At 33.2% G+C, this 21,562-nt stretch overlaps 1 protein-coding gene across 1 annotated transcript; it reads right to left on the minus strand.

Annotated features, from left to right (window-relative positions):
- Positions 1–314: 314 nt before the first annotated feature.
- On the minus strand, positions 315–21,215 carry LOC134239588 (superkiller complex protein 3-like). The gene is given in 43 exon segments (XM_062721771.1): positions 315–448; positions 3,875–4,013; positions 4,266–4,396; positions 4,980–5,028; positions 5,163–5,221; positions 5,357–5,433; positions 5,523–5,654; positions 5,788–5,899; positions 6,728–6,924; positions 6,965–7,053; positions 7,413–7,536; positions 8,088–8,215; positions 8,613–8,684; positions 8,816–8,909; positions 9,042–9,183; positions 9,265–9,339; positions 9,488–9,556; positions 9,705–9,761; positions 9,889–9,950; positions 10,042–10,253; positions 10,966–11,055; positions 12,084–12,176; positions 12,460–12,562; positions 12,736–12,836; positions 12,937–12,968; positions 13,140–13,224; positions 13,511–13,618; positions 13,700–13,752; positions 13,865–14,044; positions 14,457–14,583; positions 14,768–14,862; positions 15,108–15,191; positions 15,453–15,598; positions 15,725–15,826; positions 16,927–17,085; positions 17,294–17,405; positions 17,699–17,785; positions 18,045–18,170; positions 18,324–18,396; positions 18,485–18,576; positions 19,155–19,298; positions 19,418–19,515; positions 21,177–21,215. Coding segments are annotated over 42 exon segments (4,380 nt in total). The 5' UTR covers positions 19,508–19,515; positions 21,177–21,215; the 3' UTR covers positions 315–370.
- Positions 21,216–21,562: the final 347 nt, after the last annotated feature.

Raw genomic sequence — 21,562 nt, forward strand, 5'->3', positions numbered from 1 at the left:
GAGCCATTCAGATGTTTTAAAACATGTGCAAATACGTAAGATTGTGGGATTTCCCATCTCCTAAAGAATTATTTAAACTTTTTTTCAGGTATTTTGAAGGAAATATAAATTCATAAACTCATTCAAACAGCTTGCATAAAACTACATTAGATTATACTTCATTAAAATGTCCAATTCAACATTCTTACATTTCTAACAAAAACTGTTGCTCAATAACAGACAATTGATGTTATAGTATTTTGCAGATTTTTTCCTAGCATATCAACAGAATCTTACCAATTCATTTATGGAGATAAAGTATAACAATAATGAAATCACCAATCCATTTTATTATTATTGTTGAAATGCAAATAATAAAAGTTTATCACTATCAACTGTCTGAAAAATGTAGCTTATGATAATTCACACTGTCAATATCACGGTCTTTTTCTGCTTCTGTTAACAGTACCTACAAACAGAAAATAAGGAAACTTGAATACCTAAAACTTTTAAATGCACATTAAGTTTTTGAAATATAAGAATATCATATGTGGCAGAGGACTTCAAATTCTATTAATATATATTCATTTTAGTGCACTCAGAAGTTTTGACACATGCAAATTTGTGAAGTTGTGGGATTTCTATCTCCTAAAAAACGTCTTTAAATGTACAATGAGTTTCTAAAATATCAGAATATCCTATGCGGCAGAGTAAGTTTGATATACATGTACATGTATAATAATGAATTAGAGATACTTTGGGCAGTGAGCTCACAAAATGATATTCCTGTCTCCCATATATGGCAAAGTCCATGTTTTGCTCAAGGAAGCTCGAAAATAAGTGCCAGATCAAAAAGTGAAATAGGAGGTCACAATGGCATTATGCAATTGAGAATCTGTGAAAGTATCATTAAATTTTATTCAGGGAAAGAGATGGATACAATACAATATTATAGAAAACATAGGTAATGAAAGATTACGAAGCTCACCTCGACAAATGTTATCAGTACAAGTAAAGCAATCTCACATCCTATTTTCTTAACAGTTAGTACTTATCTTGACAACAATATTCAAGCAAGTTCTGTTTCAATAGGTCCTAAAGTTCACTGGGAATTGACCTGTTCCAAAAACTAGGTCAGATCCAGCATCTAAAGCAAGTCTGGTAGTGTCCATCCCTAGATGCATCATCCATGCAAGTTTGGTCTGGGTAGGGCTTATAGTTACTTGGGAATGGACCTGCTCCAAAATGTAGGTCAGATGCAGCATTCAAAGCAAGTCTGGTAGTGTCCATCCCTAGACGCATCATCCATGCAAGTTTGGTCCGGGTAGGGCTTATAATTACTTGGGAATGGACCAGCTCCAAAAACTTTAACCTGGTCACTCATCTGGAAAATGTAGGTCACATCCAGCATCTGAAGCAAGTCTGGTAGTGTCCATCCCTAGATGCATCATCAGTGCAAGTATGGTCTGGGTAGGGCTTATAGTTACTTGGGAATGGACCTGCTCCTAAAACTTTAACAAGGACGCTGACGCCGAGGGTATAGCATAAGCTCATCTCAACTTCGTCGAGGTGAGCTAATCATCTCGACTTTGTCAAGGTGAGATAAAGATGGCCCTCTGGGAAACCCAAAATATGTGTCCAAACAAAAAGTAAACTAGAACTGTCCATTAGGGACAAATACCCCCGCTGTGTTTTTTCAGAGTAGGTGCTAATTCACAAATATTTTATGGATCTATTAAGAGGTGTTCACTATTGTCTTAAAACAAATCGAGTGAAAATATAATTGTGGTGAAAATATAATTGCATGCTCATTAATTTTTTTCAATTTATGAATCTGAGGTGCAACCAAATAAAACATCAATACTATAAATACACTGTAATAGTTTTTTTTTTAAATTTCATTAAAAAAAGAAATTGCAATTATTTGTCATGCTACTCTGAAAAATAATTGTTGAAAAAAGAAATATACAGAATCAAATTAATCTTTATAACTTTATATCAAATTCACTTTAAAAATAATAAAGTGCCCAACACAGCATGATACTCCAGTCAAATATTGTTCATTCAATTAATATAAACAGTTTAGAGTGTGAAATTGGCAATATATATTCCTTTTGATATTTGTTTAAACATCTCCTGTGGTGTAAGCATTAATTATAACAAATAATCATCAAATGGTTGCATTATAGCTTGACAAATGCTCCTCCCCCACAAACAAACACATATGCATATATTTTTCATGTGGGACATGATGCTCTGAAATTTGTTACTTGATATTTTAATTTTTTTTTAAATATATCAATTTAACTAATTAGTATTAAAAACTTAATCTATAACAAATTGATTTTAGAAATAGAAGGCTGGCCATCAAATGACATATGCTATTTAAACTGACCAGCAGTTCCTCTGTTTAATTCCCAAAGGACCTTATAATCAGAGATAACAGCTAACAGAAATGATTGAGACAGCTATCTTTCCTACATTGAACTCATTAATTAATCTTTGACTGGATGCATGTCCACTGATAAATGCCAAGGGATGCAATTTTCTGTTGCTTGATATACTTGGGAGATGATTATCTCTTATAAAATAACATTTGTTAAGGATTGCTGTAAAGTATTTAATGAAAAAATATTATTTTCTTAATTTAACATTTTTTAAACAGGGATACAGAAACACTCTTACATTTTTGGGATTGTGTAATTCAATAGTAAAAGACAGGTTTCTTTTTAAAATTTCACTTAAATTGAAGGTCACGGTGACCTTAAAATAGGTTGTGACACACCTTCTACCCAAGATGCATAAACTGTCCAAGTTTGATGATTGTCAGTCTAATAGTTTTCTAGTTACGAGCCAAACAAAACCATAAAATAAAAAAGAAAAAACACCTGTAAAAAGAAAAATTGTCATGATGAAAAAAGTGCACAACTTCATATGGTGAATAATAAGTGTACACAATGGCATCCAATAGTTTCTATGCTGGACAAAATCTTGTCTACAGACAGACAGTGTGACAGACAGACGGACATGCTGATTCCAATATACCCCCCTAAACTTCGTTTGCGGGGGTATAAATAAGAGGTGCACAATAGCACTTTGTAACAAAGATTCTGTGAAAGTCTCATTAAATTTTAATGATTGAATGGTATAAGTGGAGTTGCAGATAAAAGATGGGTACCCCAAAGCACAAGAGACAGATATATACAGATGGATGGACAGACATCTTACTTGCATTATGCACTTATCAATCTTCAACATATATTGTGGGTATTCTTACTGGCCAAAGACTTTGGTGTTAATTCAACCTGACATGACAACTGTAATTAACCTGTCAGCAGAGACTGTAATTACATGTAGTCAAAAGAAACTGTCAGATATATTACTACATTTGTGTCAAAATTCAGTTCCCAGTGTTTGTGAAGGATTTCATCAGGTTACAAAAACAAACTAAAATACAGGTATAAATCTATAATATACAGTTATGGACTTCAGTGTAGGTCAATGTGTGGTTAAAGATTCTGTGAAAGACACACAGTCTGAGGTCAATATCAATTGCCTGTCCTTATAACCACATGACTGTTCACCAGTCCATAATGTTATATTATATAATCACTCAAATTGAATGCACTGACACAGTCCTAACTGAAAGGTTAATTATGTCACAATGGTTAAATTCATGCTTCTTACATTATGACTTCACGTACTACGTAACTTTGGTGCAACCGAACTGCGTGTCGTGGGATATCATTTTCCGCGGATGCGCTTTCCCATCGATATCACAAAAATAGGAATATCATGTGAGGTACTTTCAACCAATGAAAACTATGAAAACAATCTTCTTATACAATATTCTACATTAGTACATAATTGGACATAATTTTACCCAGTTTTGTACCTGAATGAGTTCCCTTTCTTTCTCGGCATTGTCTTTGAGGATGTGTAGGAGGCACCTCCTAGTGATGGACCTGACCAGTGGTGACCTATGGTCAAGCTCTGTCCTTACCAGGACATCTACCAGCCGGTGTTTGGCCAGTCTGTAGTTACAACAATTATAATTATCTCTCGGAAATTATGCTTTTCTAGATATAAAAGCAAAAATCAATGATGTGGACAAACAAAATCAGCATTACATGAAGTGTTTAAAACATCAGAATTTTAAGACAGTAATATACTCTTAAATTCACTTGATCTACAATGTTCACTCCTCAGTTTGCTTTTAAGGAACAATATAAAAAGAACACGCCCTAGATTCTTTTTGATCAGCACAAGAGGAAGAATGAACTTACTTGGGATTGGACTTCATTAAGATAACAGCTTTCATCAGCATTATTAAGGACTTGGAGAGAGTGGACTTTTTCATCAGGTCATCTGTCAGTCTGATGAATTTGTCAGAGGCCTCATCATTCCCTGTATCAGTCTGAAAAAAAAAATCATTCCCATATCTACCTGTGTGCTATACATCAAATGATAACTGAAGTCACTTTGTGTTGATAATTATATTAAGAATATATTCTTTTTGTGTTTGTTGACCACATATATAACATTGTTCAAACGAAGCAGTTTGTCAGAAACCAACAATCTACTAGTCACATAGATATAGCAGGAATATCAGGATATTTGAAACTGAGACACTAATAGTGAAATTTACTAAGAACTGATGGTATATAATATAAGAGGGTCAATGAATAGTTTAAGTTTAATTATAATTAAGGCATATATACCCAATGCCAGAATCTGAGTGCATAAAGACTAGCTACCACAGTATCATATTTGTAATACAGTAAAACTCGATTATAACGAAGTCACTAGGACCTACGAAATTACTTAGCTATATTCGTCATTCGCTTTACCCTTATAAGGAATTCATTGAATTTATATAGCTGGGGATCCAAGATAACTTCCCTATATCCATTAATTCGCAATATCCGTGTGTGTACTATTACTGTATTCTAATTTTGCAATCAATATAAAAATAGTTTCTGAAATCTTGGAAAACCTACTAGTAGGGACTTGTATAACTTCAGAACTTGCTGCTCATCACTGTCAGGCCTAAAAAACAAACAGGTTTAATGCTGCATTACAATGATCATAAATCTATGAGTGTAATCGTTTATGTACTAGTTTAAGAAAGACTAATTTGGTAAAGTCTTCAGGTCCATAAGTACTTGTCTGACAACACTCACTGTGAATATCTTTCCAGAAGACATCTGACAAATTCTTTCATGTCATCATCAACAGATTCCTAAAAAGGATGAAATATAAAATATAAGAAATCACTTTACAGGAAAGATCCATACATTTATCTTAAAACTAAGTGTTCTGCCTACCTTCATTAAAAGAGCCATTCTTTTATCCTAATATTCAATTTTCTACTTACCTTTGTTATCTCTCTTGTAAGTAAACGAACAACAGTCAACTGTTTCTGACACCAGCCCTTTAACACATCAGGTATATCTGTAAAAAAAAAAATAGTGTAACAAACTATGATAGATGTAATGCTGAAGACTTTTGATTTATCTGCATATTTCTATATTTCCCCTCACCAGCTGTTGATATTAGCCATCTTAGATAGCTGGATTCTAGTTTGAGGAGAGCTGTCACTCTTTTTGTCTCCGCCTCCAGCACTGATTGGCTGTGGACTGCTGATACCAAGGTGCACCAGTTCTCCAACTTCTCTACAAATAGCAATAAATCAACCTTTCACAAAGGACAGCGACAACTTCGTCTTTTTATGGTAGTAGAAAGTTTTGGTGGTGTACAATTATTATTTGTGATTTCTTAAACAGTATACTGTAATGTCATTCTAACCTGGGTTTACTAGGATAGCCCTTTGTGCACTCTTTAGAGCTTCATTGTTTGTAGTTTTTGATTCATGCTTGCCATCAATTAATAGTCCCAGTGTTGCATCAGTCAGCAATTCCTAGAAAAATTGAATTAAATTGGCAAAAAAAATTATCAGTTTTTATCTGGGTTAAAGACAATTAACCCTGCTTCTAAAAATGTTTGGTTATCAAATGTTTATACAAATTTATTACAACTACCTGAGGATGATTTCATATAAATATCACTTATCATGGCTTTGAAGACACAAAGCTAAAAGATTTCACTATATATGCAGAAAAAGGAAATGCTGTCATGGCAACACCTCAACTGTAACCTTGACAACAGCCTCCACAGAATGTAACTGTCTGGAGATTTCAGAAGATTTATAAAGACACAATATATATTCTTATGTAAAAAGGCTTTGGCCAGCTACCCCTGGGGGTCATCCTCCTACATTACAGTGATGATTTCACATGAGTTTTATCTTTCCTGTCCCAGTGGTTCTCGAGAAGAAGATTTTTAAAGATTTTTCCTATATATTCCTATGTAAAACTTTAGGTATTTCCTGGAGTACAGCCCGGGTCAAGGTCATGTCACAGGTCATCAGTCCTAAGGCACACAGAGCTTCTAGACCATAGCGTGAAGATTTTTAAAGGGGGCTATATATTCCTATGTAAAACTGTAACAATCAAAAAATTCAAGAAATACAAACTGGAAAATATACACTCTAGTGCATTATACATTATTTTAACAACTGCTAGATATATTGCACAGAAAGCATGATATGCAAATAATAATAATGATGATTATATTTTACCACATCATAAAACTAACTGATTTTGCTCATTTCAATGTGAACAAAATGTGGATGGTGGAATTTTTGGTTATCAAATGTTTATTAAAATTTATTACAAGTAAGCTGTACCTGACACTCAGGCTTGAGACACAAAGCTGTCTGTGCACATACTGCAGAAGAAGAGGAAATGCTGTCATGGCAACTCCTTAACTGTAACCTTGACAACAGCCTCCACAGAGTGTAACTGTTTAGATTTCAAAAAAAAGGCTTTAATTATTCCAGCAGACAGTGATGAACCACTGTAAAGTAAGGGCTGGAGTTATCTCCTGCTTTAGGTATTTCTTAAAAAACAAAATTGCTCCTGACCAGTGAGGGTCAAGGTCATGTCACAGGTCATCAGTCCTAAGGCACACAGAGCTTCTAGACCATAGCGTGAGGGGGGCTGAAGCTGGGAACTGTAACAATCAAAAAATTCAAGAAATACTGGAAAATATAACTCTTGCAATAAACTTTTGAAAGATCATTTTTTTTAGAAACTGTAGATATATTGCACAGAAAGCATATATGCAAATAATAATAATAATGATGATTATATTTTACCACATCATAAAACTTTGATTTTACCATTTCAATGTTAACAAAATGTGGACTTTTGGAATAAACAAATGAATGTTCATTTTTTTTATTTTACCTTCATGATTGCAAGGAAATGTCTAGGGCTAGAATTGTGAAAGTTAATATAAAGATGTGATATGAGAATACAGAGTAACAATGATAAATATTAAAGGAATCAATCTAGAAAAAGTCGTACAACCTTTGAAAAAGAGAAGCCTTGGCTCCATCTACATCTCCAAACTTGTAGGCCACCATTCCTAGCACGGCATGGAGGTGTGAACTGTCTTTGTCTGTAGTGCTTATCTCAAGGGCTCGGTCATAGGCTGTCACAATCAAATCCACAAGCATTAAAAGTATTAAAACTGAAAAATTTTAAAGTTTTTAAAATGTTTCCAAAAAATATGTTGATGGGAGGAGGTTAAATAAAGTTTTCAGTTGGCAATATTACAGTTTGCAGCTAACTGTAAAGTTTCACGTTACATCACGATCTAGTTGACAGCTGTGCTGACCTTTCTTCTTATCCCTGATTGGTTTCTCATACAGCAGACTAAAAGTTTCCAGTTAGCTGCAAACTATAATATTTAGCATTAGGAGAGGGCAAACAAACAATTTTTTTAAAGATGGCCTGATTATGCAATTTTATGGAATCAAATAATCAATTAAAAGTACCATTCAATTCTAATGTTGATTTCATGCATTTGTGTAAAATACTAAACAGAATTTCGTCATTTAATCAGTTGTTTATCTAAGTCCCATTCAATTTTATTGTTGATTTAATGCCATTGTGTGAAACAATAAACAGAATTTCATCATTTAATCTGCAAGGTATACAAGTTAAATTATTCACTGAAAACAGAGTCAAAGATCAACAGACCTTGATAACTTTCTGTGTATTTCTGTGCCTTGTAGAAAGCCAGGCCCATGTAACATTGGTCTTCAAGGGAGTCCAGTTCTCCAAACTTGGCATACAGGAACAATGCAGCAGGGTACTCACCAAGCTTACTGAAACAGATAAGATCATATGTGTGAGGGTATTTACCATTAACTTACCATATACCACTAGTATTTACCATTAACTTACCATATACCACTGGTATTTACCATTAACTTACCATATACCACTAGTATTTACCATTAACTTACCATATACCACTAGTATTTACCATTAACTTACCATATACCACTAGTATTTACCATTAACTTACCATATACCACTAGTATTTACCATTAACTTACCATATACCACTAGTATTTACCATTAACTTACCATATACCACTGGTATTTACCATTAACTTACCATATACCACAAAATATCCCCAATATTTCAGTTTAACTTTGCATGTATATGTATTTTACTTGTGAATCAATTAATTTTGGTGAAGTTGATAGTATACCCACCAGAGTGTTCTGGCCAAGTTGATTTTTACCAAGTTCAAAAGTATGTCACTGGGATCCAATAGTTTGACTGCTCTGTAAATGAAAAAAAGTAAACTTGCAGCTGTGAAACATCACACTGAAGAATTTTGAAAAAAATTCTATCTTACAAAACAAGAAGGTAAGAACTACTACACTAAATAAAAATAATCCTTTTCAGGCCATACTTTTGGAATGCTTCCTTGGCTGTTTGGTAGAGTCCTTGCTGTTCTTTCAGCAGTCCATACATATTGTATGCTCCAGGGTTGGTCTTGACTAGATCTGGTAACAGCATATGCCATCGAATTCACAGTAAGTTATGTAAACATCAGGAATTTTAAACAATTGAGAACGGATAAAGCTTTTACTTATGGATAAAAACTTGTATATTGCATAGCCTCTATTGTATCTTACCTAGATATCTGACCAAAGCATCTGAGGCTGCAGGTACAGCCAACATTTGATGGATAGCATAGCGGTACATTTCTGTACTGTGTTTGGTTTCATCCTGGAGTAATGTACAGACCCAGTGTGCATACCCCAAAGACCCCTCCACCTGTGGCAAGATTTACTCTAAATGTCACATACATGCTACATAAATGAAAACGCGCAGATAGAATCAGATAACTATACATACATGGGGAGATAACTCAGTAGTGTGCCTAAACAGGTCCATGGCATCATCATCTCCTACAGTTTCTGCAATCATAGCCTATAAATAAATCAAAGTAACTACAAACTATGAAGTCATTAAGCTACATGTAGTTGACAGAAGAAAAATGGTGAATGCAAATTTTTGCCATTCAAAATGTGAAATAGAGCCACTTTTAACTACTATACAATAAAGTTTTGATACAGACCTGCCCAATCCAGCAGGACACATAGTTAGGATCTAAACTCTGGGCCACCTTGTAAGCCTCGTGTGCCAACTGAAATTACCAAGAAAGAAAAAAATATTACCTGGTAATGATTTTAATGAATCCAATGCACCACCACAGAATATGATTTACTATTACATATTAATTGTTAAACTATCATAAACAAAGGAGTGTAAATCAAAGCAATAAGATTGTTTACCTCAATGTTCCCACTTTTCAGATACAGTGTTGCTAAATTTGTCCAGGCCACCACATTCTGAAGGAAAATGAAAATTTCAATACTAAGACATAACTTTACTCTAAATGTTCATTCTATGTTGGTGGTTTTTCATTTTTATTTTTATGAATGAACAAATTTTGGGAATAAGAATAAATTGACTTACAGCAGATTCTGCTTGTATTGATTTAATGAAACAGTGCTGCCCTAGTGATGGCTTCTTCAAACCTGAAAAAAAGTAAAGTTTTATTTTAGACAAGTGTATTTTCAATAAACCTTCCCCTAACTCCTCTATTGTACTGTAGATACTCCTATTGACCTGAGTTACAGTAGACTAATCCCAGGGTATTCCAGATCATGTGACTGCCGGGATCCAGGGATAATCCCTTCCTTAGGGCTTCCACAGACTTCTGGGCCACACCCAGAGGCTCCTGACCAGTAGAGTGTAGGGTCTGCTGATAGAGGTTAAAGCCAAGGTCATACCACAGAGCTGCACAGTCAGGGAGTAACTTTAAAGCTCGGCCATAACACCTACAAAAACATAAAGCCTGAAAATGACTGCCATTGCCTTAAACTGTAAACTCATTAAAACCAAAGTTCCTCTCTAATGCCTTGTTCACACGACAAGTTTAATTCGCAGTAAATTAATGCAAAGTAAACTAACTAATGCGAATTAAATTGCGTTCACACGACAGCTAATGCGAAGTAAACTAATGTGAATTAAAATTCTACTTCTACGGCCAGGCGTCAGTAAGGCTATTACGACGTCATTTGCAAATCAAGTCACCTTATGCAGGAGCAAATGCAATTTGACCTAACGTTACTGTGTCTGTACACACATCTTAGCGATTAACACAATTTTTCTTAGTTTTTCAATCAAAAATAGCACAAGTACTTCAAGCTGACCACGGACATGTGGAATTTGACCTAATTTTGTCATTACGCATGCCTCAAAATTTAATTCGAATTAGCTTCGCTCAGCGTTCACACAGAGCTAATGTGAAACAATTTAATGCGCAGTAAACTAATTTGAATTAAACTAATTCGCATTAAATTCTCCGTGTGAACGCTAAGCGAAGCTAATTTGCAGTAACTTTACGTTTAATTCGAATTAAACTCTCCGTGAACAGGGCATAAATAGTGTCAGTATTCTAATTTTTGATTTCTCAATATACATGTAACTAAAAGAAAAATACATGTATTTATTGTGCACCAAGTTCTAGCGACTGTAGAAAATATTTACCTGGCCCCTAGCTCCAAAGTCTGCAGCAAATTGAGTTGGCATTCTTCTGTGGACTCTTTGGAATTGTACAGGTTTTCTGGTACATCAAATCTGCAAAAATTGAAGATTTCTTTGTTGGAACTCGTACCTCATACAATGGATAGAATTAGTACAGTTGAACATGGTTGGAGTGAACTCTTTTATAATGAATTCACCCTTTTAAACAATACCATGAATTTCTTTCCCAGAAGCTTAAAAATGTTTTTAGAAGTACTGGGTTTAGGAATTTATGGAATTTAATAAACTACCTTTATACTGAATCAAAATTATTCAACCATACTTCTTTCCTATATCAATAATTGACAGTATACAAAAATAAACATCATGATTAGATTATAAAAATGCCCTTTAAGGACAGACGAGACGTTCCTTAATACATGTAATAGATAAAATTTTTCAAGAGTTTGTCATTGAAGTATTGTTTCTTAAACATGTTTACTCACAAAAAATTGAGGTACCTTACCAGGCATTTCTGCAAGATACCAGGGGTAGTTTTTCTTATACATTTTTGTGTAATCCTTTTTTGGAAGAAAAATAATTTTCCAAGTTCAAATGTTTAAGTGTTTGGGTTTTTAAAAAACGTTTAGAAACTGGTTTAGAAATCAGAATATCATTAAAATTTTGAATATTTTTCATACATTACGAAGATATACAAAACAGATTTTGAGGAACGTCTCGTCTGACCTTAAATCAAGGCATTGTTCAAAACTTTTCATCGATTGACTATATTTTTACACTCAGTAACCACTTTTCCTGTTGGACGGTTATACTTTTGACTTAAAAAACATGGAGATAAATATCTCTTTTAAATCAAATCAAATATCCCCTGTAAAATATCCCACACAAGTCACATAAAATCTCCCTATTTTCAGCACGATTAACTGGGGATTACAGTCTTGTCTGTCTGTCAGCAATGTTTACATCTGACAGAAATTAATGTTAACTGATCATCTTGGGCAAAGATTTTCTATGAATACATATAGCTATAGTATTAAACAACATCACTAGAAAGTACGTAATTTATACAATGTACTATTAAACTACATTTTAATATATAACTCCTGTGAAATGTTTCTGACCTGAAGGTTTGAGTTGGGAGGGGATGGATGATGGTACAGGAATCCCCCATTAATTTCCACAAGCAGGACAAGTCAGGTCTGTGACATACCGCCCTACAAGAATGAAGTATTAAATGATAATGAATGTACCACATAGCCCACTTTCAACAGAAGTTGAATATTTAACACAATGTGACAAATTAACACAAATGCATGTGCTATATAAAAAAGAAATGTCAAAAAGTCTGCAAAGTTTATCATTTTATGTCGTTAAAAAAACATTTCTAGCCAAATAATAATTTTTATTAGGTTATAGGTAAAACTTTTTCGTGCAATTTTTTTTTTTTTAGCAAAGTAAACATGCAGCTATATGCTCTTATAAAAATAAGTTTAATACCTTGTCAGAAATTGAAGGGCATATTGACAGTTTTCTTTTGCTCGTCCATTGAAACCTTGTGAGAAATGATGCTTGGCCAGAAGTACATATGTCTCTCCTATACCTAAAATATACATGTAACATAGGGATCTCTTCTTATACATCACACTCTAGTTAAAATTTGATTGATAATGTTCAGCTCAAAGCTGGGAAAACAACAAAGAGCTCAATTTCTCCGATCATATCTTGTTTTTCTTAATTGCTGTCTGTGCTGACAGGATGAATTGAACATCCTACCTTTCAGAGCTGGCACATAATTCGGTTTGTCCTTCAGAATCAATCTGTATTCCTCTATAGCTTCCGTCAACATACTCAGTGTTTGTTTAATGCAGGCAATCCTAGATAATAATAAAAAATATTAATTAGTTCTATAACATAGTCTCCAATAATTTTTAGAAAAGAAAAACTGCTTCTTTTGTATTATGTATATATACTTACATGTAAAAACTGTAGACAGAATTTGGATTCAACTGAAAAAATAGCATCAAAATGTACAATATAAGCATGCTTTAAATATAGTATAAAATATAAAGTATATTTTTCATTGGTGAAATTTTAAAAGTAGAGAACTTTAGCAAAACATAAAACATACATTTTTCCTGTAATAAATGATGACAGTTATACATGTATTTAAATCCTACCTCTGATGCTCGGGTGAAAGCCTTAAGAGCCGCTGTATAACTTCCCCTCTTGTAGTAGGCCTCTGCTAAACATTCCCAGATATGTCTATCAAAAAAACAATACAATAAACAATAATGTGCCTAAAGCATGCATGTAGATGCCCTGAATAATTTAACACTAAGCATAAACTTCCTTGACCTTATTCCTGTAATTTATAGGTCTGTGAGTTACTCATGGGTCTCTATGTCTTTGAGATTATTATAGGTTTTTATGTCTTTAGGTCTACGAGTTACTTTAACTTTCAAATCTTTAGGTCTGTGCACGATAGTTACTTACAAGTCTTTATGTCTGTAAGTTACTTTCAGGTCTTAAGTTTTGTGAATTAACTTACGGGTCTTTAGGATCAGCCCTGAGTGCAGACTGAAAGCTGGATATGGCTACTGATGCTGTGTCATGTTTGACTTGGTAAAGGCCCAATCTAAGCCATGCCCACTTGCAGCTGTTAACAACAAATCATAAATATGAAAACAGGCCACAAATTGTTTATCAACAAAAACCAACAATTACTTGTAAAACTTACCATCCAGCACTGGCGTTTCCTGTCACAGACAAAAGTAGCTGGTACGCAGCTTCCTACAAAATAAACATTCTATCCACAATGTCTATTTCATTTACAAATGTATGAATGAAGACATCATAATTGTATTTCTTTTATCAAGACTGATACGTTTTCAAAGTCTATAACCTCTTCTCCAGTCTTGTTCATGATATCACAGAGTGCCTCCCCAGCACTGTCATTGCTCCTGTCGAGATCAAACGCCTTCTGAAAACAGCGCTTTGCCTTGACTTCATCTTTCTGTATCTCTGTGTAAAATCTTCCCAAGTACTCAAATGGCTCACTTTGGTAGGGATCAAGTTTAGCAGACTGTAGAAAAGAAAAGGAAATACTGTAATGTTACATGTATTATGCCCAGTTTTTCGTTTATCAGAAAATCGTTCAAATGTAGGGAGTGCATATACGTCAAGCATGAATATGGGATATAAATCAAAAGCGCCTTTTTTCTTGTTTTTCATAGCACTAATCAATCACATTCATTTTAAGCATTCTGGGGATTTTTTTCTTTTTTACACAAGATCTACTTTTGTTTTAGAAGGTTTCCTCCAACTTCAGGGGGATGGTGCATATTTTACAAATGCTGCATTAGGCATGTGACTATAAGATAGGTCATTCTGGCAATATTACATTTCTCTCTCTGGCAATATTACATTTCATATTAACTATATAACTTTTACCAAAAATTTTACATTAATAAATAAATATGACAAGGACTTGTGACCTTTAGAAGAGCAGTGTAGCAGGGCTGGAGGTTGTTCTGAAGTCTCTCTTTATCTAACCACAGGGACTTGGCATACATCAGGTGGAACTCACTGCTGGAGGTATCCTGCTTCATCAACTCACAAAATCTACAACACACCCAGCGGAAAGAAAATACAGATTTAAGTGAAAAGAGATTGTGAAGAAAAGGATCCACTTCCTGAACATGCAAATAGAAAGTTACAATTCCCATTTAATTGAAAATAATAATTAACAGCTACACAGAGCAGAATTCCTTTAATTATTATATACTTAGTTATTTAGGACACTCACATGGCTGCTGCTTTGGTGTATTCCGCCTTGTAGAACATGACATATCCCTCCAGGGCTGTTCTATCTGTGCTGCTTTCTAACTTACTGAGGATATCCTACAGAATATAGCTCAGTTTTGAATGATTTATCATGCAACTGTTATTCAAGAAATAGTTTGTGTTTCGAATCCATGGATGTTTTAGTATAACCTCTCAGAATGACTAATGTTGATTTGAAATATTTAATCCAAAGCTTTTGTATTTCAAACAAAATCTCAGCACTATTTGTTGTAGAATGACATACAAAAGTTGTCTGTGTGTTTATGAAAGTGTAATGATGACAAGTGACATGGAATTTTTACCTCAGTTTCTTCCAGTCTTTTCAAATTTAATAAAATGTGTCCTCTGACAATCAACACTTGTGGACTTGTATCCCCAGCACAAAGCTGAAATATAAAATTATGAATCAGTCATAAAACAAATATTTTTACAAATCTACATCACACTGAATTATTATTTCTTTATCAATGACAGATCTGCATTTGAACAATGTATTTCAAACATATTCCTTTTTTTATTAAATCATAAAAGAGTTTTATTTAACTCCTACATGTATATGATGCTACAAAGAGATAAAGAAATACCCCCCTCCCTGCACGATATCAGTTATACATTATAAGCTGTGTACATTTTGACTAGTTTTTTACCTCCTCTGTAATAGCCAGGGCCGACTGTAGAGAATCTGTCGTCCTTGTTTGTAGAAGGATTCGGACCTGTAGGAGTTTTACTTTTCTGGACACCACACCACTGGACACTGTGAGTTGTCTACTCTTCTTACCTAAATTTATGGCACCTGATCAATAGAGTCAAAATTCAAAAAATTTAAAATGCGAAAGGTTAAATTCGTATAACATTTTTTTCTCTTCAACAGTTACCAGTACACATTTACAGATAAACATTCTGGAAGAAATATACATACACTGCTTGATAGTTGATTCAGCATCTGCCAATTTGTGTAACAGAAAGTAGGTCAGAGACAGATAGTATGGTACACAGATGGTGGAGGACATCACTGGCAAAGCTGTCACAGAAATATACAATGTATAGCAGAAAGGTATCAGGGCACATCCTTATTAAGTAATATTTACATCCACTGAATAAAATCTAAGAAAAATCATCACTGCAAACACATGAAGCATATCAACATTTTTTAGTGGCCGTTCCATCAAGAAAACAAATATATTTGCATCATTATCACAATAATTAATATTTTTAACATAAAATGATAATTTAAAAATATAAATATAAACAATAAAATTTGTTTATTAAAAAAAGCTATTGCAGAAAAAATTTACATAACTCGCGCTTCTAAATCTAAAATCTAAATAAACATTGGCACAACATTTTATCAATTTTGGAGCTCGACATTAACGGTATACCAATGAAAAAAAATTACGGACAAGTGTGTCTGCACTTGCCCACTTGGACAAGTGATTTTTTTATGTAAAGAAGTCTTCAAATAATAATAAAACTAAAAAACTATTGAAAAGTTCATCGAATAAAACGGAAGCAGTACATAAACCTATATTTTGATCCCAATATCAATCGCTATGTAAGTTCACACTTTCCTTTAATTGCAGTCCTTGCAGCGTGGATCTTATGACTTTTGCGGGTTTGGAATATATTTGATTAATATTACAGATTCACTTTCGAACATTTATGTTGTTGTCAGGACAGGAAGTCTAGATAAAATTTTTTTTTATTTGTCTATGTATTATTAATAACAACACTAACAAATCAAGGACGTTTAATTTTTGATTTAAGTAATTGTTTTCAAGTTGACAGAATAAGATATTTATTGAAAAATTTACGGACAAGTGAAGTTGAGGTTCGGACAAGTAAATATCTTTGTCACTTGCCCAAATGGACAAGTAGGAAAAAAAGGTAATGTCGAGCCCTGCGTATTCTACAAATATTGAAATGTTACACAATACCATGAAATATAAATTCGGTACATTTGTTTTTAAAAAAATATTTTTTTCTTTTTTGTTTGGTTTCTTTTATCAATTTTGGAGGGGTATGAAAGAGGAAGTGTGTCTGTTTCCCAATTCAACTCTGTGAAATGCGTGAATAAAATATTCTTATCTAAAAACCTATCTTTCAGAGTAAACCTAGAGTTACCTTCCTTTAAGCAGTCCTTAGCCTGATGCAGCTCTTTGTTACACAGAGACTGGAATCCCTGGGCAGCTTTCAGTGTAACACTCTCACTGTCTAAATCTGAGAGCCGGGTCATGGTCTCTGACATGTGGGGATCCCATGTAGGCAAAAGGTCCTCAGAACCTAGGCAGTAATACAATACAATGATATACAATAAACATAGGCAGTAAATCAATACACTGATATACAATAGGGCCTCATAATCTAGAGAGTAATTCAATACTTTTACACTATATACAATAGGACCTTGGAAAATAGAAAGTAATACAATACAATGATATACAACAGGACCTCAGAACCTAAAAAGTTATACAATTTACATTCTACTTACACAAAGCTCTATCCATAAAAATCAGTAACTTCACTTCTAACGGATATTTCATAGAGGGATACTTTTCACAAAGCACTTGACAAGATTTCTCCAACAGTGAATGGTCTTTCTTCTACAAATCAAAAATACATGTAAAAAGAAACCATGGCAAATTTGGGGGGAAAAAAAACACGTAAATTTACCTTAATATTATTTTCACCTTTAAGAGGATCTATTTGCAATCCATTCTTGATACAGATCATTTCCCTTTATCCTATGTTGAGTATGGTTTAATATGGAGTTTCAAAATTTAAGGGTAAACAAGAACACACAAAGTTAGTGAAAAAGAATTTGTCTGCTCAAGTTTTTTTTCTAATCAATTATTCACTTGAATGTTGCATGAAATTCTATTATACAAATTCCTACCTTGAAAAGAATATCTATGTAGAAGGTGACAACACTTTCTTCAAGCTGTGCATCCAATTTCAACAGACTATCCATAATGTCAATAACCTATAATTCAGACAATATAGGGTTTTGAGATTTTAAATATTTTTAAAAAATACTGTATATTGCATGTACTCTATTAATGATAGAAAATTAATTTTGTTAGATAACTTGTCAATTATTATCAGAATACCAAATTTCTGTACTATTTATTGACATTGAAATTTGTTTCTCTTAAAACAGTGACCTTTTTCTCCATGTTAAAGAAGGATATTCTTTGTCTAAACAAAAATTCTACTCTTTAGCCTCAATTTGATTATAATACCATGTCTTCTTGCTGTGGTGTGAGGGATGACAACTTTAAGAACAATGATAACATGTCTGTATAGAGGCTACACTTCATAGAGTCCTCTGTCACCTCAGAACACAACTTCTCATAAAGTTCTAAACTCTAAAACAACAAAATCATAAGTACAGGTACCTTGTTACAAAAAGAAAATGAAAATAAAATGCAACTAAAAATTGTTTGGAGAAAACTACATGGGGATCTAATAGTGTATTGGAATTACTAAAGCATGTTATAGAAATAAGTCTTAGGCAATACCATGTCAATATTCCCCAGCTTTGTGTGTAAACCAGCAAGCTTCTTTGTCACTTCTGTTCTTTTGTTTTTGTCTCTAATAGAAACATTGATGTGAAATAAGAAGTAATCTACATGAAATCCAGAATAGAACATTTTTTAGCAAACTATGTCATTTGACTTACTTTTCAAAGAAACCTCTGAGTTTGGTGTACACTTCTACTAGTTCTTTATCATTCTCTGGTGAACTGTGCTTTTCATAAAAACCACTCAGTCCCTATATAAAAATGAAACATCTTAGATCAATTACCTTAAGCTTGGTATAGTGGCCATTTCCTGACTCTGGTTTGATAAGAATTCAAAGATACTTTCATAAAATTATATGTCTCTTTCAAGACTCTAAGTTCTAAGTTGGACCTTTCCACAAAAAAAATCTTAAAGTTTTTTGCAAAAGACTTTAACATAAAATTGTGTTAAATTTATAAAAAGTACTATGTAATTTGCTTTAATAAACTGCCAATTAATGAATTATACATGTGTTTTGGTTTTTGCAAATATTTTTACAATAAACTGGTTAAAAGAGGGTTAGGGTTTTCGCAAAATGATGACAAATTTTATATCTTAGAATCTTGAACAAAATCTTCTGAAAAGGAATAAATTAATGCCTTAGATTTCTCTTATGCTGGAAATTTATTGTAGATTTTTGTGAAAAGGTCCATTGGTTTGAAACCTCTTAATAAGTCCAATTTTATTAACAAGAGGGTACATTCAAGGCAAGTCTTAGTCTCTATATTATCATACGAGCGAGATCATTTAACTACCTATACAGTACAGTAGAGTACAAGTAAGACTGACCTGCCACGCCAGCGGTTGGTCTGGCTCCACCTCTGTGGCTCGTCGGTATGCCTTTACTGCCTGTTCTGACTGGTCCAGACCATCAGCTGCTACACCCACAAATACCAGGGCATTGTAGTTACTCTTATCCTCAGCTAAAATTCCCTGAAAATAATTGTTTGTTATGTGCTCCTTTATGACTTTAACGTTATGTAATATGTAATACAAGTATTGTTTTCAAAATAAGTCAAGATGAAATTTAAAGATTTTCAAGCAAGACTAACTTTGCAATGCTTCAAGGCCTCCTTGTATTCTTTGTTCTTTATACATTCTCTGGCATTTTTCAATGCCGTTTTGACATCTTTTGGATCCATGGCAAAAACTGAAAAAGAATGTTGTCTTTTGTTGGTAGTTGGTACAGAATTTTGATTAATTATTACAGATTGTAATGATCAATTTATACGATAAATCCTTAATCCTCAAGGCTAATTATCTTGGCTCCCCATTCCTCTTATTGAATACAGTTATATATTTTTAAATGTTTTAATGAAATGAATTTATAACAATTAAATTAATTTCAACTTCTAAAAGTGAAAGTAACTTACCGATTTATTTTTTGTAAATTTGTTAGAATGTCGTGCCCGATCAAAATCAGCGTGAGTCTGGCTCTCTCTGAACCCGAAACGAAAAGCGTACGACTCTGGCAAACTTCTTTTAAATCGTGTTAATTAGAATTACATATTAGATAGAGAAAAAAGTTTGATTTAAGATCTATAACTTTTATTTTAAATTAAAAGGGGATACCCTCTTACGGCCTTTATAAAATACAGTGGACCTCAAGTTTTTCATTGGAAAAAAAAATCCTGATCGAGTGAACTCATGTACTAAATGGAAAAGGTGAATAGATGTAAATTCAAGATCTAATTTGTTTAGTCTTCTTTCTTTGGATTCTGATTTCCACCAACTAGCTTGGTTCAACTCCCCAAAATTATTTCTGAGCCCGAATGTATTCATCTTCAACGCCAAACCAGGTTATATACAGCAGCTGTATATAGAAATTAACCAATATAGTTATTGACCAATCAGAGGCTAGAATACAAACAGAATTAAATTATTTCAACATACCCATGGTATTCCGTCGAATTTTTGGTGTGTTAAGAACAAACATATACGATGTAAAAAGGAGGCAGGAAAAGATCAAACATTTAGAAAGAGGATGTATAAAGTACAGGCCCTTCATTCGTTTTAGGAAGACCATTCTATCTTAATTCCAGTTTCAATAGGAAGTTTAGTACACTGTAGTTACAAATGTACATAAGCTAGCTGCAATAATGTAGCCCCCCTTTTTTGGGGGGGGGGGGGGTCAGATTAAAAAAAAATCGGAGAGGGCTACATTATTGCAGGTAACGTACACCTAAATCATGGGCCCGTTTTACAAAAGAACTTACGACTAAGATAAAAATTTAATTCTGCTTATTACTTTTCATTTATCATTAATTTGGATATATGGTTTTAATATTTTGAAAATGAATTTGATAAGATATTATATGCCAGAAAATTTTAAAAGAATAATTTATTTTCAATTTCTTACAATGAACTTAAGTTTTTTTTTTTTCAATTTAGTCGTAGATTGTTTTTTTTTCCTGTAAAACGGGCTCCTGCAAAGCAGAGTTGGACATTTTTGAGGCAAAAAAGTTGAAGAAATATGTTTCTTCGATTATTTGAATATGTCTTTAATCCATTATATGTATTTCAATATAAAAAAATATTATTAATAATTAAAAAAATAAAATAAAAATTTCGCAACGATTTCATACTTCTATCAGAGTAACATTTATTTGAACACACGCATGCTTGTTGAGAAGAATGAACATGGCCGTATAACGTTTAAAAAAGAAATCTGTAACTTAATAAGTCTATTCAACGCATGCACGACAAATGTAACATGAGACAAAGGCACACCGTAGAACAGATATTTAATCTATCCTTAGAATTCATCCAATCTCAGGATAAGAAAGTTTTATTCTTTCAAAAAACCCTTACCCTATTTCCTGATTATTTTATCTTCACCACTTATCGAAGCATTGTTTTCCCCCTATCCATTAAAGTCACCCCCAATTATTCACTTTTGTTTTATGTCAATTGTCTTAATCAGATTTTTTTTCTCACAACTTTTTTTATGTTGAGGTTCATAAATTCTTAAGAGTAAAATTTAAACCACACCACATATAGGAATGTGTGATTATTAAAATGTTGTTAATAAATAAACTGTAGTGAAATGGAATTAAAAAATAACTTCGAACATCATGGATAAATTCCAAAAGCAAGGATGTATACAAAAAGCAAGGTAATCTCTCTCTCTCTCTCGTTTTCAAGTATAATTATACATGTATTGTCTATTATCTAGTTATGCGTGAACACGTGATATA

This window comes from Saccostrea cucullata, unplaced genomic scaffold (genome assembly GCF_032062105.1).
Source record: "Saccostrea cucullata isolate Sc308-1 unplaced genomic scaffold, CSIRO_AGI_Scuc_v1 ctg80, whole genome shotgun sequence".
In the NCBI taxonomy this organism is placed as follows: domain Eukaryota; kingdom Metazoa; phylum Mollusca; class Bivalvia; order Ostreida; family Ostreidae; genus Saccostrea; species Saccostrea cuccullata.